This window comes from Mirounga angustirostris, unplaced genomic scaffold (genome assembly GCF_029215605.1).
Source record: "Mirounga angustirostris isolate CCGP_5_RB_7025 unplaced genomic scaffold, mMirAng1.0.hap1 SCAF_12, whole genome shotgun sequence".
NCBI classification, from domain to species: domain Eukaryota; kingdom Metazoa; phylum Chordata; class Mammalia; order Carnivora; family Phocidae; genus Mirounga; species Mirounga angustirostris.
The window spans coordinates 7,430,976-7,458,677 of NW_026991720.1; the positions used below are offsets into that span (position 1 = coordinate 7,430,976).

Sequence of the window (27,702 nt, forward strand, 5' to 3'; positions counted from 1 at the left end):
GCCATGGCAGCACAGAGAGCGAGTGCGAAGTCAAAGACAGTTGCTCCCTGACCTTTCCCAGAATGGGTTTGCCAGTTCCTACCCTCAGTCACTCCTCACAGTGACAATCCAGGATACCTGTCTTCCCAAGAAAGAGAACCAAAAGAACTACTTCCCTGTAACATCGCTTAGCACAGAACTGATGATCCATCCCAGATTCTGTTGTTTCAGAAGCACCTCCTCTACTAGCAACTTGAAAGCTGTGCTGGAGACTGTCAGAGAGTATTTCAGACGTGGAAAAGCAAACAGCTAAAGTTTGCCAACCTAGGAATTGTTTCTCACTGACACAGGACTGCGGCTCCCATCAGATGTACACAGACACGCTGCGAGACGGCTCAGACCAGGGAAGTCGCATGGCTAGGACGGTTCCGTCCTCAGAGCAGCAGAGAGAACACTGAGCCGTGATTCTCAGATGAATTTATAAAAGCTGCCTGGGGCACCGGGAGAAGCGTCTGCACCTGCCTGGACGCTACAGGACAACACGGCCTGAGAAATGACCTGTGCAAAAGCTGCCTACGTGAAAAAGAAGAATTCACTGGAGCAGTAGTAACTGTTTTAACTTCAGTCTGCTCCACGTGCCATAGTTAAGCTTACCTTTTTCATATACTCAGTAACTGGGTTCTGCTGCAAGAATTCAGTGCTCTCCCTGGTATAGAATCTCTCCGTGTCAGCCAAAAACTGAGATTCAAAGGACTCTTTATACACGGTCAGCGTAGGGCCCTTGGCAAATGCATCGTCTTCATTCAGCCCCAATTCCACTAGAAATAAATAGGAACTATATTTCAATTACCCCAGTTTTTGTTATATTTTACACAATATACCTAGGTGTGTAGCATTCAGTTTACGTTTAAGAGGTAAATGGACAATGATAAGGCCTAAGGTAAATCTGTTATTCACTGGTATTCAAGTACACTGTTTCAATGAAAGAAAAGACACAGAATCCAAGACATGAAAGCAAGTAATTCTGACCCATGGCCAAGCATGCTTCAGAGTTATCATGCAGTTCATTTGAAAAACACTTATATTTCTAAAAGCTTAAAAATAATAAACATGACATTTATTTTTAATTGAAGTATAGCTGACAAACAGCCTCCTGGTTTCAGGGGTCCATCACAGCGATCTGGTATTTGTGTACATTACAAGACGGTCCCCACCATTAAGTCGAGTCCCCATCTGTCCCTTAAAGAGTTATTATGATATTATTGCCTCCATTCCCAACGCTACACCTTATCCCCCCCATGACTTATTTTATAACTAGAAGTTTATAGCTCCTAATCCCCTTCACCAATTTCACCTGCTCCCTAAAAATGACTAAATTTAAACTTTCAGAGAAATACGATGTCACCTAAGTTTTTAAAACACTGCATTAGCTTATCGGTTTCTCAATCTCAATTCTTCAAGCTGACAGAGACTTCTGGTTATCATCCATTAATGACACTCTATCTTATTATATATACAGTAACTCAATGAGACCAGAAGATAATTCAAATGTCTAATTCCTCAAAATTCCCTTCAGGTACAAAGATCAAACAATTTTTATGATGGGTAAAATCGAACAGAACCACATTAACTTAAAGAGAATTCCAAGCGCCCTTGTAAATGCAAACAATATTCTTAAATCTAAAATATCTGTAAATGAATCCGTCAGAACACTGTTACAACTGTCATTTGATATAAAAACTCTGAATAAATTACAGGGAAACTGTTTACCATAAGACTGTACAACTCCACTTATCAGTCTTGTATTGATGGTTTCACCGTTTCTTTCCTTTTCAATTAGTTTTAAAACAGCATTCGTTACCTTTAGGAAGGATAAGGGAAAAAAAGGCAGGTAGGTCATAGACTACAGTATGCGTATTACTACACATCTCAGACTGAGCTCATTAGACAATGCAAGATGAGAGATACTCAAAGGACATTCTTTTTTTTTTTTAAAGATTTTATTTATTTATTTGAGAGAGAGAATGAGATAGAGAATGAGAGCACGGGGGGGAGCGGGAGAGGGAGAAGCAGACTCCCCGCTGAGCAGGGGAGCCCGACGCGGGACTCGATCCCAGGACTTCAGGATCATGACCTGAGCCAAAGGCAGTCCGCTTAACCAACTGAGCCACCCAGGCACCCCTCGAAGGACATTCTAAAGGAAGGGGAGACAAGGCCCAAGGAACAAATCTGTAAGGGGTTTTGAAAGGAAAACATGGACACACTCACACAAGTTGGTACCTGTTTATTCAGTGGCCTGAACAGACAATCTCTCCAAGTCACCAATGCAAGCTGGATGAAAAGAAAAAGAAGCATAAGATGTCTATACTTTTACTACGTTTTTCTAAGACTGAAGTCATAGGAATCAGCCTGAATCTCACTGACCAATATTTCTAGATTATAACTGGGTAACAATCTATCATCATGATGAAATGAGAGACACTCTCTTAACAACTTCAGGAAGTATCAGAGTACAGATGTTTGTTAGCTCACATTTTAATAATTAAGATAAAAAGAAAATCTGGATCTTTAGGAGAAAATACACATCAGCTTACAGGACAACAGGGGATTCAACTTCTAACACTATTCCCTGGCCCAAATTTAATTTCTGACCTAACACACTTAATGAAGATAATTCCATTTATCATAGTTTCCTGATACTCAGTAAAATAAGTAACAGACAATAAAAAATTAGCAAGTTCTGTATCTTAATTGTGGTGATTTATGTTGCATGGATGCATACAACTGTAAATGCACCAAAATGGACACTTTACATAGATGCAGTTTATTATACATGAATTACTCAGATTTCCCATTTTACTTGTATTCATGTGTGTGTTTGTGTGTGTGTGTGGGGGGGGTTTCTCTGATACATTTTAAAAAGTTTTTAAAACTTCCCACAGAGGTAATACCAGAAAATCACTCTAAAAATGTCCCCCACAAGAGAAATGTTATAATTCATTCATGATTTTTAAGCTGTTTGTTAAGAGAGGTACTTCTCAGAGTAAAATTCAAATTTATAACAATTCAGTACTCAATACAAACAGCTGAGGAACTCACTTAAACATAAATGCTTTCAGTCTTATTTTCCCCAAATTTAACCACAGATAGAGCTGGGTTTATGTAAGATCTATATTTCAGAAAAGATTATAATTTAATTTATACAATGAACTGAGTGATATTTCTACCACAGAAAAAAAGACAGCATGAAAGCAATATTTAAAAGAAAACTATTTTTTAATTTATTACTTAAATTTTTAATTCCAGGATAGTTAACAGTTATATTGGTTTCAGGTGTCCAACAATTCTACATATCACTCACTGCTTGTCACGGTGAGTGTACGTCTTAACCTCCATCCCTTATTTTCCCTGTGCCCACCCACCTCCCCTCTAGTAACCATCAGCTTGTCCTCTATAGCTAAAGGTCTGTTTTTTCCACCCCCCCTAGGCAAAGAACTTTAGTAACCTTGTTTCAAACTTTATTCCCAGGCTTCTTCAGCTTAATTAGCTGCAAAGAATGAATTGTGCCTAAGCAAAAACTGAAAAGAGCTGCAGTGTCCAAGGGGCTTGGGCACTCTCTAAAAGTATTAGAGATCTAGATTTTATCAGATCCGTGAACAAAATTTTAAAAAGCAGGCATAATATAAAATAGCAGCTCCCAGTAACTTCTTCAAGTTTTATCTTCTTCAGAAGTTGACTCAATTCAATTTGCTTCATTCTTGGAAGCTTCATCAAAATTCTCCACAAGATCTGGAACTTCATCATCGTCATCCTCTCTGGTAGCAAGTGGTGCTTTTCCGCCCATCGATTGTGTGGGCAGAGCTTCAACCAGTCTTCTTCAACTAATCAGACTGTCCGCACCAAGTTGGTTTAAGATCCTGGGTAGCATTTCTGTCAGCCGCTTTGTGCCAGCATGGCCTGGAATGGTGAAAGTGTTCCCTGCCAGCGATGCCTGAACTTTGGGGTGGCTAGAGGGGATTCACTGTTCCTTGGTTTGTGAACATATTCACTTCTTCAATACCAGAGATACTGTTTACCCCTAACTTCTTCAAGGAGAACTGAAGTTTTTTATCATCTGCTGTAGCCGTTCTATGAACCACCTTCTTTCGGCAAGCAGTTCCTTTCCCACCAATGCGCACTTGTGCTTGCAGTTTGGTGAGTTTCTCCTGGTTCGTGATAGTTTCTTTCATCTTGTTGGAGCGGAAATGGGACTGCGCAGGGGAAGCGGGCTGGTGCTCAGGGGGTCTCGGTGGGACCAGCTGAGATTAGGCGTACACACGGAGACACAAGGTGGCAGCTCAAAAGTCTGGTGTTTAGTTTGTCTCTTTTTCTTGGTTTGTTTCTGAAGTTCCGCATGTGAGTGAGATCATATGGTGTTTTCTTTCTCTGACTTATTTTGCTTAGCATAATACTCTTCAGATCCATCTGTGTTGTTGCCAATGGCAAGATTTCATTCTAAGAGAAAACTATTTTTAATAAAGTATGAACAATACATACTCGGGTAATATTAGCATAAAAATAAGATTTCAGAATTAGAAACTATGATATCCAAAAAGATGCTGGAAAGGAAGAGCCTCATTTTTCTGGAGAAATGCAACCCTGGGGCAATTGTTTGGAAAATACATTTTCTCTGTGCAAATTCTCTGTCGCTGTTCGTTCTCAACTCTTCAGACTTCTTTAATGCAGGAGTGAGGCAGGAGGGAAAATGCGATGCCATGGCCATGAACTTCTAGTAAAGACATTCTACGCCTTCAAAAATAACTGTTTTCCAAAAATTTTTCTAAATTAAAAAGCCTTAGACAGCTCTAATTTGACTCTGGATAATTTGTCACTTTGAAGAAGAAAGGAAGAAGAGCTGGCAAGATAAGAAAGAAGGGCCAATGGTACACCAGAGAGAGTTCAGAGGAAGAGAGTCAGGGAAAAAAATCTTGCTCAATCACTTTAATGTATCAATAATGAAATTAACTTATGTTCTCTAGTGGACATGAAAGGAAAACAACAACTTTCTATAATTAAAAAAGGAAGAAAGAATTATCAGGAAAAAAGTAAAACTTATTATTTCTTGACAAATCATCCCCACCTTCTGGAACTTTGGGAAAATACAATGAGAGATCACTGTGCCCAACTATCCCACTGTGTCAACTGATGCTTGAACTTTAAACGAATTCATCAGGTTCACTGGAAGAGCACACAGAGCAAATTCTATTTCTAGATAGGGATATTAATCAGCCTCTGCTAAAATGTATGCTGCATGTTATATTTCCAAATGGTAACTACGGGATTTAAGGATGTAGAAAGTATGAATTTTCAAAGTAAATAAAAAAATAAAAGCAGTCGAATCTTGAGGTATACTTGTACTTCTTTCTTTAACTGTTCTTGAATACAGCACACAAAAAGTTATAATGATTTTTAGGAGTCTGTGATGTTATTGTGGGGTACACGCGGTGTTTCAGGTGAAGGTGGCAACCAAGAGGAAATCAACCCAAATCACGCGGATTCCCACACTGACAACTTTCAGTCTCAAGAAAGCATTTGTAAGTGGAAAAGAAAAGGGCAAGTCCAAAAGGCTCAAACCAAAACACTAAATCTAGAAAGTTTTGTGAAAACTATACACCCAAGTACCTTTATGAAGTAACAGTTTGGCACAGAAACTGAACTATGTAAGTGATAAGAGTCTGTCACTCATCTATGATATATTATGTTTTTCTTTCATTAAATCTGCAAATAGTAAAGCAGTAAAGTACTGCTATTACACGAACATTCCTGGATATGGAGAGAATCTCATTATGCAGAACTTGACATCTTCCCCACCACTGGTTCCAGAAGATTACAGCGTGTGCACCTGACCGCCCGTCCGTGCTCAGGTCCTCCCCTTCACTGCATTACGACGTCGGCACTCCCACGTGACTGCACATCAGCCCCAGCTCGAGGGCTTGCTACCACACTCTGCTGGGTCCCAGTCATCTGCATTTCTAGCACGTTCCCAGGGGCCCAAGATGTGGTGGGTTTGGGGACCACACTTTGGAAACCTATGGGCCTAGAACAAGCTTCTTCCCTGACTGAAGAAACATATTAATGAAGATGATTTAATCACTCAAACTTTACCTTTTCAAAATCTATTTTCATGGGGTCTAAAAGAACCTCTCAATTTTCTGTCAGATTATTTTGTAAAGTGAGAGGGTAGGAGGACATCTCATGGCACAGTCCTCTCCTTGAACAGTTTCCCAAACCACAAGACCCTGAGGGCTGATCCGTGAGGCCTGGGTCTCAGGCCAGGGACTGCATTTGCCAGCCACGGCCAGCGTGTGGGATGTCCAACGCTAAAACTGGGACAGTTCCAGGCTCAACTGGATGGCTGTGAAATAACTGCAGAAGAAACTTGCTATCAGTCAGTGCAGAAGTGTGGAGGCTGTATTTTAGAACTCCAGTTTATTCATCCTTCCCCTTTCCTGCCACAAGATATTTAAGGGTCATTTATTGATAATTAAAGCAAAAGAAATTAGCCTACTCTTCTGAAAATAGCTTCATATTTGCCTAGATTCCTCTACTGACCGGATGAGGTATCACTAAGAAAATACACATGTGAAAAGTGTTTAAAAAATATGTATCTTACAGAATAGATCTCATAGATTCCTTTTCGTCCCTCGTCACACTCACGGCGAACCCAATGTCTGTTGAGGTAGGCACAAATTCCATTCAGCACTTTGCTGGAAAATCGATAATCCTCCCATTGTTGAGTGTAGAACTTCAGTACACTCTCATCCATCAAATCTTCTCCGTCCTACAAACGAGTTAACTCAAGCTTTATGGACTAATCACATGATAAAGATAAAAATTAACTAAAACAAATCTACTGCATTAAAATACATTGATGTGTTTGGTTTTAGATGAGCTTTTTATTTTGTACACAAAACCATACTCATTAATACCAATTCTCATCGGACTATAGCTTGTGAGAATCAGACTAAAGAGAATTCTAATAAAAATTTTTTCAAACTGCAACTTTTTCATTGGTATTAAATATGCACAATCATACGAAGAACCTGGAACTTTTATTTATTTATTTTTAAAGAACCTGAACTTTTAGAATGAGAGTAATTCATTCTTAACAAGAAAGGAATTTAGCTCAAAATCATCCCTATTTTTGATATTTTCTATTAAAAATTAAAATGTCCTATGACCACAGGGCCAATGCTATTCAATTTTTTAACGCATCTTTTTCATTCATTAAGTGTATCTAAAAATGATAAATGTATAGTTTTTGCGGTAATCTGTTACATTTCTGTACAAATAAAGTATAATGGTGCAATATTCCTTCTTCTTTAACAAGAGCTCAAGGGGAAAATGTGCATCCATCAAAATTATTTTTACCAAGATTTCCACAACTTAAACCACAAATTTTTATGTGAAGGACCAACTTGACATTTTTTTCTCAGGTGTTGATGACATCCACAAAGCAAAGCCTACCCTTTAAAAACTGCAGGTTCCACTGCAGTGTCCCTGACAGAGCCTGCGGCAGAAAAGCACCAGACGGAGGCAGAAGGGAGGCAGCCCCACCAGGAACTAAGGCAAGCCACCCCCTTCGCTCACCTCCGAGTCTTCAACCAGAGTAAGAAGCGAAGTTCCACACATAGGCGGTACACAAGTGATCCAGCAAGCCGCGTGAAAACCTGACCACATCTTGATACAACCACATTTTTGTTTATTGAAATTTAAATAAGGAATGAACTATAAAATGTAAAGCTAAGCCACTCTGGATTATAGTACATGACCTTTTTTTTAAAAAAAATGCGAAGAGACCACTGATAGAGCACAACTACCAATACTTTCATACAGCACCAAATGCTACTGTTCCTCGCTTTAATGCTGAAGAATAATTAATTCCAGTGTTCACTTTACAAAGTGTTATGAATAAACATAAGGACACAGTGGGTTCTGCAAAACATTACAAACACTGTTTAGGGAATGTGAAAATTTTAGTCACAATTTGTGGTCAATCAACTATGGTCTGTTAGAATGATATTAAGTTTCCAATTACCTTGTAAAATACATTAAGAAAACAATTTTGAAGCATGTTGGAATTTTTGCCTATTATCTGTGTAAATAAAAAGTCTTTAAAGGATATACACAGAGCACAGACTTCCCAGGGTAGAAGGTACAGATGTCTTCACTCACTCTATGTGATATGGGTAGCACGGGATGAAGGAGCCACTTGCCCATCCTGTGGCTGGACAGAAGGCATCACACTGCCTTTGTTACCGAGGAGGGAGAAGGCAGAAGATGAAAGGGAAAAACTCCATCACTGCCCAAGCCACGGCTCGGGGCAGGAGGAACCCATATTTGAAGGCCAGGGATGTTCGTAGAGAAACCCATCCTAGCCAAGGGCACGATTTCATTGTCGTTCTGAAATATACTACATGACCGTGTGTAAAAGGCAAGGTCACACTGGAAAAACGCGATTGCCAAAGGTTAGATAACCTTATAATCATTTATACATTTGTATACAGAACAACATACTGGGTTCAATACACAACATCGGTATTCATAATTATACGCTTGAAATTAAAAGATTCATCAATTTCTAACAACCAAATATAAAATGGTTAGTAATTTAAGGGAAGTACTACTATGGTATAGCTATGAAAAACTTCTCATTAACAAATTAAAAAAGAGAAAAGGGCTTATGAAAGTTTCATCTTCACAACAGGTAAAAGACTAAGCAATAGCAAAGTATCTTCACGCACACATCAATGCCGGAAAAAATGAACACAGAACAGTGAGAGATTTAGCATTCCATCAAGTTAGAATCATCATTTCACTACTACTTTTTTACATTCTATTATAAATGGTCAGCACATGTGTTAAACATCTTACCTTAAGAAGATTCGTCAAGTAATTCTTCAAAAATTCTTTAAGCCGTTTGTATAATTCCAAGCCAACAAACTGAGCTCCCCCAGGCGTCTGTCCCTTTTTCGATTTGGAAGGAGGGACGCCAGCCCCTCGGGCTTGGTTTGACTGGTGAACACTTGTGCAGTAGTTATAAACATGACTTGGAGAAAAGTTAAGGAAATCAACATGCATCATCCATGTCAACAGTGATTAATACCGACATATTTTTAAAGAAAATATATTCATACCAATATTTTCCCACTCTATCAACAAAAATCTGTTAAAACTAGAGCGGAAAAAAGATTCCATTCAACACAATAAAGCTCAAGTCAATCAGCCCCAGGACTTACAAGCTTGTCTGCAGGCCCAGGGAGCAGCCTGCTGAGAATGATGGAACATTCTGAGGAAGGTCGCCTAAGAAACACAGGACCTTCTAAGATCATGTCATGTGACTGACCTTGTGGGATATTGTCCTGAGAGTGTATCAGAAGGCATGAGAACTGGCAACTGGTACAAAGGTTCCAAATGAGAGAAAAAAGCAATTACCTCCTTCAAGAAAAACAAAAAGCTATAACCATAGTCTATTATGATGCTTAGCTGTATTTCTAAAAGCATACATTATAAATATCAAAATAACTAAAACTTTATTTTAAAATTATTTATGAATGAATTTAAAGCTATGCTTTGCAGATGAAGGGCAAAAAGCAGAAGAAATGGCAGTGCAAGCGAGCTCTTATTACCACAGAAAGTCACAGGTGTGTAAAATCAACCAACCACAAACAGCAGGGCTCGCGCACGGCTAAGAGGGCTGGAGATGGGTTGGAGATGCGGGAGTCATAGAAGACACAAGACAGAAAGACAGCAGCTGTGGGGGCTGCCGCGCATGGGAGACAGGGCAGCTAAGGCAGAGAACCACTCAGACTATTTCACTTTGCAGGCAGTATTTCTGGGCTAAAGCTAACTGAAAGACAACAACACTGATTCAGAAAGAAAAATCCCTAAGACAAAATATTCTGGCCTATTTGTTTCAAGTCGGTGGGTAAAGACAGAGGAGATTTCAAAAAATATTCCGCACTCCAAAATACATCACAAATGGATTAAGAATTAAAATATACAAACCGAAACCATAAAACAAATACACACAGACATTTTCCTGATCTAAGGTTGGGGAAGGGTTTTCTTAGCAAAGTCGTCAAAGCACTTAATCTGAAATTTTGAAAATATTTCAGGAAAAGATACCTTCAGTGAGTTACTATCTTTAAGCAATTAAATTAAAAACAACGTGAAAAAGTTAACCTCCACAGGAACATGGGCAGAGTGTACCAAGAGAAAATCCCAAAGCTGAAAAAAATACCTATTAATGGCCAAGTCTGGGAAAAAAAAAAAAAAATCTTTAACCTCAGCAGTAATCAAAGAACTATGCCCTAAAACAATGAATCATTTTATTAAATATTTCAAATGTACAAGAATGGCAGATTTTAACACACGGTGAACTCTCATAAACTCATGATCCAGTTTGGACAAATCTCATATTCCCATGCTTGTCTCATTCCACCTACATCCCACCTCAAATTTTTAGGAAATTAAATAGGACAGATTTTGCAACAGACCTGCTTAGTGCTCCTCCTTAATGCCACTCCTCCTTCCACTTTCCCTGGGGGCAAACAGCCCCATGATTTGGTGCATAGCATTCCTGGGAATGTCTTCATAGCTTGCTGTGAAACTGTGCACAAAATTACTATTCCGTCTGTACTCAAACGTTGGATACAGTACAGATCTACAAGAAATTATCCATCTTCCTGTCCACGGACCCTACCAATGATTACTTACTTGGTGGGTTCCAACTTGGAGCATCTACAAACAAAGCTGCAGAGAACAGTACTAGCAAGCTCCCTCACATACGTTTGAGTTTCTCACAGTACAGAACTGGCAGGTGACAGGAGAGGGCCGCCATGCACTTGACACCTTGTCGGATGTGCACGAGTCACCGGCAGCCACCAGCGGTGCACGAATTTCACTGCCTACATCCGAATCATGGCTCGTCATGGTTTTCATCAGCATTTGTATGATTACAAGGAGACTAAGCAGCTTAGGAATTTATCATTTTCATTTTCTCTCCCGTATATTCTCTGTCCTATCCTTCATAATCTTTTCAAAAACAGAGTTTGCTCAGACATTGATGATGAGAGTATAATATGATACAGTCACTCTGGAAAAATTTGGCAGTTTCTTACACAAATGGTGGAAGACGCATGGAGCAGAATACTACTCAGCGGTTTAAAAAATGAACTGCTGGGGCGCCTGGGTGGCTCAGTCGTTAAGCGTCTGCCTTCGGCTCAGGTCAGGATCCCAGGGTCCTGGAATAGAGCCCCACATCGGGCTCCCTCCTCGGCGGGAAGCCTGCTTCTCCCTCTCCCACTCCCCCTGCTTGTGTTCCCTCTCTCGCTGTGTCTCTGTCAAATAAATAAATAAAATCTTTAAAAAGAAAAAAAAATGAACTGCTGATACATCTATCACAAATCAGTCTTAAAAACATGTTGAAGGGAAAAAGCCAGATATGTATGGTTCCATTCATAGGAGGTTCTCAAACAGGCAAAACTCATCTATTGATAGAAATGAGGAGTGATTTCTAGAAATGAGTGATTTCTTCTTCCTTGGAGGGTGAAGACTGACCATCAGGGGCTCCAGGGAACTCTCTGTATCTTGAGTAGGATACCGTTTACCTGGCGTATATACCTGTCAAAAAATTCAAACTATCCCCTTAAGATCTCTGCATTTTGCAGTAGGTGAATTTTGCCTGAAAAACATCTTTAAAAATGTAAGCACGTAATAAGTATTACAGACTGACAAATACTGAGCTTTGACTTGGCAGTTTACTGTGAAAATCCCTGCTGTATCAATTATATTGTCCAGTTATTATCTTCTTGTAGTCGGTAGCCTAACTTTTTTTTATGGAAAGCACCATATAAAGAGAAATTCTTAATCTGTCATCATCAAATTTTCACAGATTTTCTCCTATGGCTTACACTTTCTTAGGAAATCCTCTTCTCTGCCAAGGCACCACTGCCTTCTACATCTGATTTTGCACTGAGATTTCTTATCTCCCTAAAGTAAAATCGTATAAGAAGAAATATAATTTTGTATTTCTCTGCATGGATATGCAATGATTCACAAACCACGTATGACATGATCTATCCTTTCTCCCCTCCAGGTATTGCTGCTTCTAGAAAACTGTCCGTTTCAGTGAAGTTTTCAACTACACAGTCCAGTCTCTTCTAAAAAACCTATTCTGTGATGTATTTAAACATTTTTATGATTAATTGTGCAGAGAACCAGTTTAGGGTTTATTTTTATTACTCTTTTTTTGTTCCTTTTTAATGTACTTCTTTATTCTCTAGAAATCCTTGGTTAGCTTTGTAATCTTTGTTCCTTTTAATGTAAGCATTTAAAACTACAGATTTTTTTTCTTCACATCAACTGGTCTGATATGTATGGGTTTTCCTTACTGTTCAGTTGTATTTTCTCTTTTCCATTATTAGTTCGCTTAAGAGTTATTTAGGATTTTTTAGATTCCCAAAGTGACTTTTTTTACCTTTTAAAAACCGCGTAATTTCATTTTAGAATTAATCAGAGAATGTTATTTCTTTGACAGTTTCTTTCTTTTTATTTATTTTATTTGAGAGAGAGAATGAGATAGAGCGAGCATGAGAGGGGGGAGGGTCAGAGGGAGAAGCAGACTCCCTGCCGAGCAGGCTCGATCCAGGGACTCCAGGATCATGACCTGAGCCGAAGGCAGTCGCCCAACCAACTGAGCCACCCAGGCGCCCACTTTGACAGTTTCTTTAAAATGGGATAAGACGTATAGCTGAATGTGTTTTCTTTACATGTGCTTGAAAAGAATGTCCATTCTCTAACTGTTGGATACAGGGAACCATTAGAGCAAGTTGGTCAATTGTTTTTCAAATCTTAGTGATTTATTACTGAGAATTTTTTTTATGGAAATCTCCCTAATTATAATTTGCCAGTTTCTCTTATGTCTCTAAAATATGTCATATATTTTGAGGCCGTTAACAAGTGTATAAACTTTGAATAATATCACTGATTACTTGTTCTTTTTATCACTAGGAGGTAACTGTGTTTACTCTTTACAATAGTGCCTTAGAAAATCCACTGGATGTCAGTATGGTTACTCCTATCTGGTTAGAATTTACCTCAAATATATTTGTTCCATTTCTTTATTTGCAACTTTTACATCTCTGTGCCTTGGTGTCTACTGCAAACCGCAGCAAAATGCACTCTTGGAAAAAAAATGTTGGGAGTCTGACGGTCTCTGATGGATAAGTTTGGTTTTATCATAAAACCAAAATATAAATATACTGTTACATACTGTTCTTTACATTGCTATTTGGATTCATTTTTACCGTCTTTTGTTTTTTTTTGTTTGTACTTTGTTTTCTTTTCTATTGGATTGATGGATTCCTTATTCTGCTGTAGTTTTTACATCATTCTGGAGTTAATGCACTTTATTTGGTTATCTTGAAATTTGACATGCATACTTTGCCTTTCACCAGTTCTGGAAAATTCTCGGGTTGCCATCTCTTCAAATATTTCTGTTCCCATATTTTCTAATACATCTATGTCAAACATTTTCATGTCACCTTCCATACCTCAATTCATGTCTTCAGTTCTGTTCCATCACTTTATCTTTGCCCAAACTTTCTAGTTTTTCTTGATTTTCCATCTAGTTAAGTGATTCTGAAAGAGTCTGTCAAATTTGCTGTTCACATTTAAACATTTTATTTTACATCTATAGAATTTTCTGTTTTTTTTTTTCTCCCTCCCCTAGTTTCTAGTTTCTTTTTAAAGTCTGTCTTATTTCTCCTGTCTTGTACCTTTGTATTTTTGATTCTTTTTGTACCCGGTTTTCACATACTCAGAGGCACCCTCTAAAGATCCTTTTGTTTGACGTTCTTGGGGCTCCCATTCTGCCGTTCGTTCTATGTGACTTGTTCTCGTGGAATCTCTCCTCTGCTCTGTAACTTTAATTTCCCAGCTTGGGGAAATCCCCTCCAAAAGCTGGTAATACAAACTCAAACCCAAGGTAACAAATTCTCAAGACAGACGTTCTCCACTCCCCTCACATCCAGAACTTGGCTCAAACTACTTTCTAGTTGCCTCCATGGCAGAGTGAGTCCATACTTTTCCAGTTCACCCTGTCACTGAAGATTCCCATGGAAACAGCAGCTTAACCCCCCATTCCCCAAATACAAGGTTTTTCTATTTTTTCCTTTCTTTCTTTTCTTTCCTTTTTTTTTTTTTTTTTAAGATTCCATCCATTCACCTGACAGGGAGAGAGAGAGCGCACAAGCAGGGAGAGAGGCAGGCAGAGGGAGAGGGAGAAGCAGGCTCCTGGCTGAGCAGGGAGCCTGCTGTGGGGCTCGATCCCAGGACCTTGGGATCATGACCCGAGCTGAAGGCAGATGCTTAACTGACTGAGCCACCTAGGCGCCCCTCCAAGAAATTTCTTAGGATACCTTGTTCAGACTTTTTTTTTTAATATATTTTTAAGATTTTATTTATTTATTTGACAGAGAGAGAGGGAACACAAGCAGGGGGAGTGGGAGAGGGAGAAGCAGGCTTTCCACTGAGCAGTGAGCCCGATGCGGGGCTTGATCCCGGGACCCTGGGATCAGGACCTGAGCCGAAGGCAGATGCTTAACAACTGAGCCACCCAGGCGCCCCCAGACTGACTTCTATTTCACGGCAATATATGCATCTCCAGCTATTAAATTAACAAAGGTCTTAAAAAAAAAAATTAAGGGGCCCCTGGGTGGCTCAGTTGGTTAAGCAACTGCCTTTGGCTCAGGTCATGATCCTGGAGTCCCTGGATCGAGTCCCGCATCGGGCTCCCTGCTCTGCAGGGAGTCTGCTTCTCCCTCTGACCCTCCCCCATCTCATGTGCTCTCTCTCTCAGTCTCTCTGTCTCAAATAAATAAATAAAATCTTCAAAAAAAAAAAAAATTAAGCCCAATGACAGCTGAAGTGCAGGAAAATGGGAGCTTCAGAGCATACACAATTACGATTTTTCTGGAATAAAATCTGGAAATATTCGAAAGCCTTCAAGTGCATTCCTTTTGATACAGCAATTATACTTTAAGCATTTATCATGGGGAAATTATCACAGAAGTATAAAAATACTCAGTAAACTATCACAGCATTGTTCACAATCGCAAAAACCTTTTAACAATCTACTTGGCAAACACAGGGAATTAGTTAAATACACTGTTGGATTCACCTGAGGATACAGTACGCAGCTTTTAACAGTATCATAAAATATAGAGTGGTTATAAAAACTGCAATGTATTTACCAAATTTCATCTAAGACACCAATCATAATATATCATTACTTTAAGTCCCACTAAGAAAATGCTGTCCATTGGGTGCCTGGGTGGCTCAGTTGGTTAAGCAACTGCCTTCAGCTCAGGTCATGATCCTGGAGTCCCTGGATCGAGTCCCGCATCGGGCTCCCTGCTCAGCGGGGAGTCTGCTTCTCCCTTTGACCCTCCCCCCTCTCATGTGCTCTCTCATTCTCTCTCAAATAAATAAATCTTAAAAAAAAAAAAAAAAGAAAAAAGAAAAAGAAAATGCTGTCCATTAAAATATGACATTCTTAGATGGAATTTTTATATTTACTTACTTAAAGATTAGCTGTTTAGACTTAAACAGATTTATCCTAACACTCTTTGTAAGTAAAGTTAAATGAATTGTTTGAGACATTCCTAAAAGATTTCACACACTTTCACTCTGCTGAGTCTTTAATGACCCTTGTTTAAGGAGGTGTTTTCCCCCTACCACCATCCTCTGGCTCACTAAGCGTGTCAGCACTGCCCAAGAGATGTCCACAGGGGAACCAAGGATTTCCTTCTCATCTGGCTCCCACCCATTTTATAAGTTTTGGTCCTAAGCTTGCATGATTTTCAAAGTTTTTTTCAGGGGCACCTGGGTGGCTCAGTTGGTTGACTGTCTTTGGCTTAGGTCATGATCCTGGGGTCCTGGGATCGAGCCTCATGTTGGGCTCCCTGCTCAGTGGGCAGTCTGCTTTTCCCTCTCTCCCCTCTCTCTCAAATAAATAAATAAAATAAAATTCTTAAAAGGTTTTTTCAGGGCAGATTCTTCAGAAGGTCCATAATGGTTTGCTGACAGAACAGGGTGCAGCCAAGTCCGCAGGTGCAGGTAATGACCACTGTGTCATGACTGACATCTTACTAACTATGGTACCATGCCACCCACACGAGGATGCACTTGGAACCTACCCCCCCCAAACCTAGAATCAATGAACTGTGGTACATTCACAGACCGATATTAAAATATATTAAAAAGACACCAATAAATGAAAGGGCAACTTAGAATAATTGCATCTTAGTCTGGTCCCTTTGGGCATGGAGATAAAAGATGACGTATCTGTTTGGACTTTTTTTTTTTTTAAGTTTTTATTTAAATAATCTCTCCACCCAATGTGGGGCCTGATCTCACAACCCTGCGATCAAGGGTCGCATGCTCTTCCAAGTGAGCCAGCCAGGCATCTCTCTGGACTTTAATAGCTGTTCCTTCTGAAGAGCAGGCCTGGGGTTTAAAAAAACCTTTTAGGCACAGAATTCTTTCTTATTCACCAAGTACTCTTTCCAGAGGAAAGGCCAGTGCACTGAGAACACACTCTCGCCCCACCATTCTTTTCTCCCTGCCCCACCTCCTCAAAGAGGACCTGGACACAAGGCAAGGAACCCAGGCTTCACAGGACAAACCAAAAGGCACAACTGTAGTGGGAAGGAAACCTCTTAAAAGCTGTTTTAAAGTTTCTACCCCGAGTTTAACTCCACATATGTTCCCAAATTAGGATGACCCTCCCCACTGCTCCGTCAGGCATGGAAAGCAGTCAGCAGAGGCTACGGATGGCAGTGGTTAGGCTCCTGCTTGCTAAAACTTGAGTTTTCTTCTAACAACTTACTTCTAAGTTAGGGAAGGAATGCAGAAAAAGTTATAATAAAAAGCAAGAGGGCTATGGTTCACCCTCCCCCACCCACAGTAGCAACCACTCTTAACTGTTTTTTGATTTAGAGGGTGACTTGTCCGGGCGGATATGTACATATCTTCAAATCATATGCCTGTAATGTTCTTTGACCAATCAACCTTTGCATAAGTTACTGAAATTCTGCTGACAGAAAACATAGCTCAATGCAACCCCTACCTCTGATCTGCCTTCCACCCGATACTCACATCACTGTGGAGCCTGTATTAGTCGACATGGCAACTTTAAGTTATACTTTAACCTTGGTCTGCGGCTGGTACCAGTATATCTAACTGCATTTCGGGTAGAGAGCAACTACAAACTGGAAGAAATATAAAACCAATTGTCTGAAGACACCAGAGAACCACCAAAAGAAGTTTATACCGAAGGGTATTCTAGTCATGGAAGAAGGCAATGGCATAATCCAATTTTGTTGATATAAACAAAACAAAACAAAACAAGAAAATAAGACCCACTCTCAAGAGGAGAGATCATGAAAGACCAACCTGGAGATAACCCAAATGTTGGAATTAGGAGACAATGTAGAGCACCCACAACAGCTATAATCAAGAAGATAAGGGGAAACATGTATATAATAAATGAACATCAACTGCAGTAAAAAACAGAACTACAAAAAAAATTCTAGAACTGAATGTTATATTATCTAGAATAAATTACTGGATGGGCTTGAGAGCGGAATGGCGATAAGACTCATGCAGAGACACCAACAAAAATGATCAATTCTGAAGAGAGAAAGAAAACGAAAATAAACTGCTGAAAACCAAAGGGGAGAAAAAAATCTTGAAGGCCGACAGGGAAAAGCTACTTGTAACATACCAAAAAAGAATCCAAATTACCACTAAATTTTCATCAAAAACGAGAAAGGCCAGAAGACAGAGCAGTTAACATCATCTTTCAATGTTGAAAGAAAGAAAAAAGAAATGCCTATCAATCCAAATTCTTTTTCCAGTAAAAACATTCTCCAAAAATGAAGGCGAAATAAAGGTGTTTTCCAATAAAGTAAAACTAAAGAGACTTCACATAGTACACACTTGCATTTCAGGGGGAAGAGAATACGACATGGAACCTTAGATCTTCAGAAAGGAATGAAAAGCATTAGAAACAGTAAATATCTGGTAAGTGTAAAAGATTTTTTTTCTTAATTCTTTAAAATACAAAGGATGGGGCGCCTGGGTGGCTCAGTTGGTTAAGCGACTGCCTTCGGCTCAGGTCATGATCCTGGAGTCCCGAGATCGAGTCCCGCATCAGGCTCCCTGCTCAGCAAGGAGCCTGCTTCTCCCTCTAACCCTCCCCCCCTCATGTACTCTCTTCTCTCTCATTCTTGCTCTCTCAAATAAATAAATAAATCTTAAAAAAAAAAAAAAACAAAATACAAAGGATGGTTTAAAACAAAAACTTGTAATATTGTCTTGTGGGTTTTAAAGTATATGTAGATATAATAATAAAGATGTAACTCTACAGTTAAAAGGTTTCTACATTCTCTGACCTCCTACAATATTAACTCAAAATATAGTTCACCCTTGGACAATGAGAGGGTTGAGGGTGTTGATCCTCCATGTAGTCAAAAATCCACATATAACTTCTGACTCCCCTCAAACGTAACTACTAACAGTCTAGTATTGACGGGAAGCCTTACTGAAAACATAAACAGTCAATTAGCACACATTTTGCATGTTACATGTATTATATGCTGTATTCTTACAATAAGTAAGCTAGAGAAAAGAAAACCATAAAGAGAAACTACACTGAAATACCGTATTTATTGAAAAAATCTGAGTGTAAGTTGACCCACATAGTGCAAACCCATGTTATTGAAGAGTCTACTGTGGTTAAAAAAGAAAAAAAAAGTATGTTGTAATCCCTAAAGCAGTAACACATACACACAACCTCAGAGGAATAGCTAACAAGTCAACAGACACATTAAAATGTAATTCTAAGCAATTTCAAATAACCCGAAGGGAGGAAAGTAGGAACAAAGAAATTTTTTTAAAGAGCAGAAAAAAATAAAATGGTAGACCTAAAAATCAACCTATTAATACTTAAAATAGACTAAAACCTACAATCAAAAGACGGGGATGATTGGAAGGGACAAATAGCAGGACCACTCTATATGCTGTTACCAGAGAAACAATTTAAGACACAGAGAGGTTGAAGTAAACAGACCGGAAAATATTATCACGCAAACTCTAGGCATAAAAAGGCTAAAGAGACTGAAGCAGTACCAGACGAAAGAGACTTCAAGGAAATACTAGCAGAGAGAAGAGGGACATTTCATAATAATAAAAGGGTCAATTTATTAGAAAGATAATCATAAATGTATATTCTCCTCATAGAGCTTCAAAATACATGACACAAAATCTGGCATAACACTTCCACCACAGCCGATTTCAAGCTACTAACATGACACGCATGAGCACGGACTCGGGCAGAGAAGCGCACAACCCTCCCCCACAAGCTGACACAATCGTGCTCCAGCACACCACGGTCTACACCCAATGAATCCATATCCTTTTCAACAGTCCATGATAATGCTCATCAAATAGGCTATTTTCTGGGCCATTAAAATGGCCCTTGATACATTTTTTTTTTTTTTAAAGATTTTATTTATTTGACAGAGACACAGCGAGAGAGGGAACACAAGCAGGGGGAGTGGGAGAGGGAGAAGCGGGCTTCCCACGGAGCAGGGAGCCCGATGTGGGGCTCGATCCCAGGATCCTGGGATCCTGACCTGAGCCGAAGGCAGACGCTTAACGACTGAGCCACCCAGGCGCCCTGGCCCTTGATACATTTTAAAGGACTGATATCATACAGAGTTTGTTCTCTGACCAAAATGGAATTAAATTCGACATCAGTAACAATGAGCTGCCCTGGAAATCCCCAACTATTTCCCACTAAACAACATTTCTCTATAATTTAAGAGTCAAAAAAGAAATAACAAGGAAAATTATAAAATGTTTTGAACTAAATAATAATGAAAATAAAATATACCAAAATTTGTGGAACAAAGGTAAAAATTCTTTCGAGAAATTTATACCTTCAAATACTTACACTAGAAAAGGTAGGAGGACACTATGGTAACACTCCCTGAATTGATAGACATATCCAATGCAATCCCCATCAGCATCCCAGTTGGTTTCTCTGTAGGAAGTGACAAGCTGATTCTAAAATTCGTATGCAATTCCAAGGAAACCCAAAACAATCTTGAAAAAACATAGTTGGAGTACTCATACTTCAAGATTTCAAAACTTTCTACAAACCGTAGTCATCAAGACAGAGAGGTACTGGAAACGATAGACATTTTGATCAGTGGAACAGAACAGAGAATCCAGAAATAAATCCACGTGTGTGTGGACAATGATTTTCGACAAAGGTGCCAACACCTGTCAATGGGGGGAAATGGCCTTTCAAAGACTTGTGCTGGGACAACTAAGACAGGCACACACGAATGAATTTTCAACTTTGCACCTCACACCACAGAAACTTAAAATGGATCAAAGACCTAAATGTATACGCTAAAACTATAAACCACGTAGAAGAAAGCATAAGACTAAATTATGACCTTGGATTTAACAAGGGATTCTTAGACATAACAACAAAAGGATAAGCAACCAAAGGAAAAAAAAAAAAATCAATGAATTGGACTTCTTCAACATTTAAAACTTTTGCATCAAAGTCCAATCAAGAAAAAGAAAAGTCAACCCACAGAATGGGAGAAAATATTTATAAATCATATATCTGATAAATATTTGTTTAGTATAAAAAACCCTTACAATTCAATAAAAAGACAACCCAATTAAAAAATGGGCAAAGAATCTTAACTGACATTTTTTTAAGCAAGGTATAAAAACTGCCAATTGACACATCATTAGTCATCAGGGAAACATAAGTCAAAACCACAATGATGACACTTCATACCCATTAGGAAGGCTAGACTCAAAAAGACAATACCAAATGTTGGTCAGGACGTGGATAAACTGGAGCCCTCGCACGCAGCTGGTGGGAAAGTAAAACGGTACGGCCGCTTTGGAAAAGTTATGCACAATGCTTAAACACAGAGCTCCCGTGTGACCCAGAAATTCCGCTGCTGGGTATCTACCCAAGAGTATGAAGAAAACATTATGTCCATACAAACACTTGTTCACAGATATTTAGAGCAGCACTATTCGCAATAGCAAAGAGGCAGAAACAACCCAAATGTCCATCAACTAATGGGTGAACAAAATGTGTATCCATCTGGCACAGCATCGTACGGTCATAAACATGAATGAAATATTGATATATGTTATAACATGGGGGAAATTTGAAAACATTATGGTAAATGGAAGATGGCAGTCACAGGAGACCACAGGGATTAGTCTGCTCAGGCTGCTATAACCAAATACGACAGACTGGGGGGCTTAAACAACAGAAATTTAATTTCTCACAGTTCTGGAGGCTGGAAGTCCAAGATCAAGGTGCCATCAGGGTTGGTTCCTGGTGAGGTCGCTCTTCCTAGCCTGCAGATGGCTGCCTCTCCCTGTCTCCTCACATGCCTTTCCTCTGTTCCTGCTTGGAGATAGCACTCTCTGGGGTCTCTTCCTCTTGAGGACACCAACCTTATACTTACAGGCTTAGGGCGCACCTTAGGATCTCATTTAACCTTAATTATTCCCCCAAAGGCCGAAACTTTGAGGTTAGGGCTTAAACATATAAATTTGGGGGATACACAATTCTGCCCATAAAGCCACATATTGTAGGATTACATTTACCCAAAATGTTCAGAATAGACAAATCTATTAAGACAGATTTACAGGGGCACCTGGTGGCTCAGTCGTTAAGCGTCCGCCTTTGGCTCGGGTCGTGGTCCCGGGGTCCTGGGATCGAGCCCCGCGTCGGGCTCCCTGCTCTGCCAGGAGCCTGCTTCTCTCTCTCCCACTCCCCCTGCTTGTGTTCCCTCTCTGTGTCTCTGTCAAATAAAAAAAAAAAAAAAAAAAAAAAATCTAAAAAAAAAAAAGACAGATTTACAGACAGAAAGATTACTAAGGGTGGAGAGAATAAGGGATGGTAACTAAAGGGTATAGGGTTTGTGAGGTAATGAAAATGGTTCTAAAATTTTCTGTAGTGACAGTTGAGCACATCTGAATATATTAAAAACCACTGAAATACCACTTAAATGGATGAATTGTTAGGCATGTGAATTATTATCTCAATAAAATCATTATTAAAAAATTCAATGCAATCCTAATTTTTTTTTTAAAGATTCTATTTATTTATTTGACAGAGAGAGAGACAGAGCAGGAACACAAGCAGGGGGAGTGGGAGAGGGAGAAGCAGGCTTCCTGCTGAGCAGAGAGCCCGATGTGGGATTCGATCCCAGGACACTGGGATCATGACCTGAGCTGAAGGCAGACGCTTAACGACTGAGCCACCCAGGTGCTCCAATGCAATCCTAATCTTAATCCTGGCAGTTTTTAGAGTAGAAGTCAACAAACTGAATATAAAATGTATAGAGAAATGCAAAGGACCTCCAATAATTGGTGGAGCGGAGACAAAGTTGGAAGACATACTACGTGACTTCCCAAGAATTTTCATCACATGACGGTAATCAAGAAAAAATGAAAATAGCAGTCAATATCCCACATGAACACAGATGCAAAAATATTTCACAAAACACAAACCAAGTAGTAAGATAGCATTCCTTTAAGATGGATATATAGATCAACGAAACAAAAATCTAGAAATAGAACCATACTTATACTTTCACTTAATTTTAACAAAGGCTCCAAAGCAATCTATTGGGGATAAGTCTTTTTAACAAATGAGGCTGATTTAAAAATGGATGTCCATATGGTGGAAAAATTAACCTCAAGCCTATCTCACACCATATACAAAAGTTAATTCAGGACGGATTCTAGGTCTAAATGTAAAAGCCCAAACCATGAAACTTTATGAAGAAAACACATCATCTTTGTGACCTAGGGAAAGGCTTCTTATAGGTCCCAGAAAGCAGTAACTGTCAAAAAAAAAAAAAATTAAATTCGGTTTCCTCAAAATAAAAAACACCTGTTCATCCAAAGACACCATTAAGAAAAGGAACAGTAAGCCTTGGACTGGGAGAAACATTAGCAAAACCTGTGACAAAATACTGGTGCCCTAAATACAGAAAGAACCCCTACAACTCTATGATACCGTACAAAGGAAGAAGATGCTAGATTATGTGGCTCTTCCATAACTGTGCCTCTGTGAAGGACAGCTGAGGGCTTTTGGTGTATCCCATATGCTGCTCTTGGTAATTTAAAGTGTGTTTCTTCACTCATGGTACCCATGGTTTTAATCCTGGCAACATTCACGATGGTTCCCTGGTCTTTCAGCTCCAATACAGACTGGCTGCTCTCTAGACCAACTGGACAATACTAATTCTGGAACTTTATCCTGCTCCCTTAAATTCCATCCACAGGTTAGTGGTTATCTCTTAATTCTCTGTACACAGAGATTTCCTAAATTTGTTCCTGGTATTGATCTTTTCATTATCTTGGGCAATAGAATTTTCGCATCTTCAGTTCTGAGAAATGATTTTATATTCTCTTTATAGAAAGATATTACAAATTAAAAAATATATATATCACCTCTTCTGTTTTTCTCCAGGAATTTCTAACAGTCAGACATTAGGCCTCTTGGGTAGTTCTCAGTCTCCAAAGCTTCGTGCCCTTTTATTTCACTTTCTGCTATTCTTCTAGCTTATTACTTTTCTTTTTAAAACCTGAGTTATCATTTGAACCATGAGGTCTTTCTTTATGGCATCCTGTTCCTAATTTACTACTGTAATAAGAAGCTTCTTCTATCTGACGTTAACTTCTAAACGTTTTTCTTCTGTTCCATGTATCATCAGCTTCTCTTGTTCGCTTTTGTTCTGTTTGTTGATCCTGTTATTTCACACGAGTAATACTCCTTAGTACTCATCACGGTAAGGTACTGAAATACCCACTGGAAATACCACTGGCCTGTGTGAGACTGGTGGGCCCCAGTGGGTGAGCTGCCTCCTCTCAGGCTGATAAATGGATTGGCTTTTCAGGGCCATTCATTCTTCCAGAGAACTGTTTGGTCTCCAGCATCGCCACCAGGATTTTGATAGGTAACTGGGGACTCATCAATCTAGATGCTTTCTATTGTAGCCAGTGTTGATAGTTCCTACTTACGCCGACCTCTAAGCCTCCTGTCTTCTGACACGGTCCCATTCGATGTATTCTAAATATAAGCAACAAGTTGTATGCCAGGGACATTCGCTCTTGGCTGCCAACTGTTCTGTACTTGGGAGTAGAGGCAGATGATGGGCTTTTAATTTTACAGATTTGGGATCTATTCCTCATCTCCCCAGCACTGGCCCGTCTCACACTACCTCCTGCCACACCGGAGGCTTCAGATCCTGAACCTCTCCAGCCCTGCGGGAACAGTGGCTTTCCTGCCACGTCTGCCTCTGAGCACCTCTGAACCAAGATTCCCATGTCCTGGTAATCAGTACGCTGCCTCCTCTGCCTTTCAACTTCCAAAACTTTTTTTTCCTTTTTCAAGTTTTTATTTAAATTCCAATTAGTTAACATACAGTGTAATAGTTTCAAGTGTAGAATTTAGTGATTCACTTATATTACAACACCCAGGGCTCATCAGAGTTAAGTATACTCTTTTTTTTTTTTTTTCCTCAAAAGAAATTTGTTGAATTCTCACCTACGGTGTTTATTCTCTTCCATCCTTCGTCTTTGTTGATCTTAAAGTTCTTTTACTATCATTTTAGTGATGTAACAAATGGGAAAGTCAAAACGTAATTTTCATCTGTAACCAGAAGCCCAGAAATTGGCTCCTTTTGTTTCCTATTTCTATTGCCACTGCCCTAGTTCAGAACTTAGGCACTATCCCGCATGGATTATTGCTATTAAGAACAAGCTGGTCTCTTGCTGTCTTTGACTTCTTCTTGTTTTAGTCCCATATGGTTTCCACATTAAGTCTCCTAAAATTTGTTGATATCAAGTCATTAATTCTCAAGTCATATATCTAAACTCTATAGAACCTACACTTCCAAAATCAAAACAGTAAAACATGTACAAACTCATCTGGTTTTCAAGGTTCACTAAAATGTGGCATCATCCATTTATCCAAGCCAGTTAAACTCTAGTTATTTTTATATTACAATTCAAGCTAGCCAATGCCATGTCCAAGTGCTATTTCCTGCTTTCTCATTCATCTTTCTCCCTCCAACCAAACTCGGCAAGACTTTTATCCCTTCTTTTCTCCGTATCTATAGTCATCCTTTGAAGTCCACTTAAATTGTACTGGTTCATGAAACTCTCCAACTTTGCCAGGGTCAAAATCTTTCTCCCTCCTATCTTCTATGCAACATTACCTGTCTGCACTACTCATTATAGATTTTGTAATTAACAAAACGAGACCATCAGAATATCCCATCATAAATATTCCATCACACACACCCCATGTGCACCATCATCTTCCATTTCATTAGGCATTTGAAATAACCTATAATACCTGAAACATAACAGAAAAAAAAAAAAAAAAGCCAGAATACATATCTATAGAACAGGAAAATAAAACAGGGTACAAAATCATAACATCTGAGCCAGAATCCTACAATTTACCTAAACAAAGTGACCTACATATGAATTACAGAAAAAAATATAATACACATTTGGAGGACTATCTGCCAAAAGTAATTTTGATTTCAGAGTATTATCTTCAACATTTCTAACAGTATTCGGGTAACTCAACCAACTGTTCGGCTGATTCCTAATTCTGACTAAAGTACAAATATTATCAGAGTAACAGAGGAAAAGGAAAATAAATTTTTCCGTTGTCTCTAATGAAGATGCTTGTCTCCAGATGACACAGGAACATCTACAAGTGGTTAGCTGTAAGCTCAAATGGGGTGCACTCAGACCATCCCTGTCCCCTCACGGGGATGGCTTAGAGCAAGTTCTCTGTAAGGATCAATTACCACCGAACCATTTGCACAAAAAACACAGATACACGTTTACTTACAACTGAGGATTTGTGTTAAAGGTGATTTTTAAGTTAATATAAACATCCGTTTTGTGTGTGTGAGGGGGTGTCCATGCACGTGCACAGGTAACAGAGAGATGTGCCCAAGAAAGCAGCTACAGGGACCCCTGGTGTGCCCAGACTCAAATGGAAGATGGAAGGAAAGGAGGTGGACTTTTCACCATGCATTTTGGACTTCTAAATTTTACAAAAGGATTATTCATCTGAAAAACAAAAATCCCATTTTAAAAACCTCCCAAATAGATCTATGATTGGGTTCACATAGTTTTTCCTACAGGTAGTTGTAATCCACAGAAAGAGTGGTTGTGTCCAATTGTGGAAGACTTCAGCCTAAAGCCCGGCTACTCTTCATGGAAACTACTGGCCTAGGGAACCCCTACTTGCTGTATGCATGAAGAGGAAACAGACACAAAGCTGATACGGAAGATAATAATAGGTGTATCTTTTTTTTTTTTTTTTTTTTTTTTAAGAGAGGGAAGGAAAGGGGGGTGCAGAGGATGGAGAGAGAATCCTCAAGCAAACTCCCAGCTGAGCACAGAGTCTGATGCGGGGCTCCATCTCATGACCCTGAGATCATGACCTGAGCAGAAGCCAAGAGTTGGATGTTTAACCAACTACACCATCCAGGTGCCCCTAGGTGTATACTTTTGAGGGAGCAGCAAACCACCTCTTACCAAAAAAATGGCATGGATGGTGCTTTGAATCAAGGCTGAGTCAGCAGAAAGACAAGAACCATAGCCCAGCCCCTAGACAGACTTTATGTAGCTCTGACAACACACAATCTTCAGTTTGCATTTTTTTTTTTTTATCGTAGCTTTGAATCAACTGTAATATGTGGGGAAATGTTATCAGAAAAGGAAAAAGCAGATTCTTCGTGTGTATCAGAAGCTGCTGGAGAGAAGTCTTCTATCCAGGGGAGCTAGTCCTTCCTTGAGTCACCCTGGAATCAGACGTGAGGAAAGACACTGCTGGAGTATTTCGAGTGCAGCATCTGAAAGGGAGAATAATCCATATCGAAAGAAGGGACTCTAAAATGGATGCACTCACTCCTCAATGACTGGGTGTGTTTTTTTCTGCTGTGGGGAAACCACAGCCCTCAGGCTTCCAGATGCTTTCTTGCTTCATGAAGTGGGGCTCCTTCTGTCGCTTCGCTTCCAGAGACCACACTTAACACTTGCTGTTCTAACACATGCATAACTTCGTATTAATCATCACTTACTTTAGATGAAGAGTATAAAAACAAAAGATGACCAGTATTTAGAAGAAAATGGGTCACATCTAAAATTATTTTTAAACCAAAAACAACTAAAATAGACTATGAGGATAAACTAAATATAGGAATTAAGAGGAAACCATCAAGAGGTAAAAATAAACTAAAAATCTAAAAGGTAACAAAATAGAAGCTCCATTTAGGAGTCAGTTGGTAAGTTGTTTTATACTAAGGCAGCCAGAGTCTAACAAACACACATATTTGGCTTTTATAACTTTTGAGCGTCTTTTCAAAAAGCTCTCTGGAGTTTCTTTGGCAACACAGCCTTTGGGCAGAAAATAACTGAGGACCCGAGCAGACACGGGGCCTCTCACTCGGTCGTCTGTCCAGGCCTCTCAGCGCCGGCAGGCCGGTAAGTGGTAGGTGGTGTGGCAGTTTGTGTTAAAGAGCCAAG

General features: G+C 39.4%; 1 protein-coding gene across 4 annotated transcripts in view; it reads right to left on the bottom strand.

The window, feature by feature from the left end:
• Positions 1-27,702, bottom strand: part of CUL1 (cullin 1) — a 101,939-nt gene that overhangs the window by 32,676 nt on the left and 41,561 nt on the right. For 3 of the 4 annotated variants that reach the window (XM_064575799.1, XM_064575798.1, XM_064575797.1), the window contains exons 3-8: positions 8,893-9,067; positions 7,609-7,698; positions 6,632-6,799; positions 2,260-2,310; positions 1,750-1,840; positions 634-797 (exon numbers count right to left, since the gene is read on the bottom strand). In XM_064575799.1, the coding sequence (XP_064431869.1) occupies positions 634-797; positions 1,750-1,840; positions 2,260-2,310; positions 6,632-6,799; positions 7,609-7,698; positions 8,893-9,067 (739 nt within the window). The remainder of the gene's footprint in view (positions 1-633; positions 798-1,749; positions 1,841-2,259; positions 2,311-6,631; positions 6,800-7,608; positions 7,699-8,892; positions 9,068-27,702) is intronic. The other variant, XM_045864105.2, reaches the window with a different exon arrangement.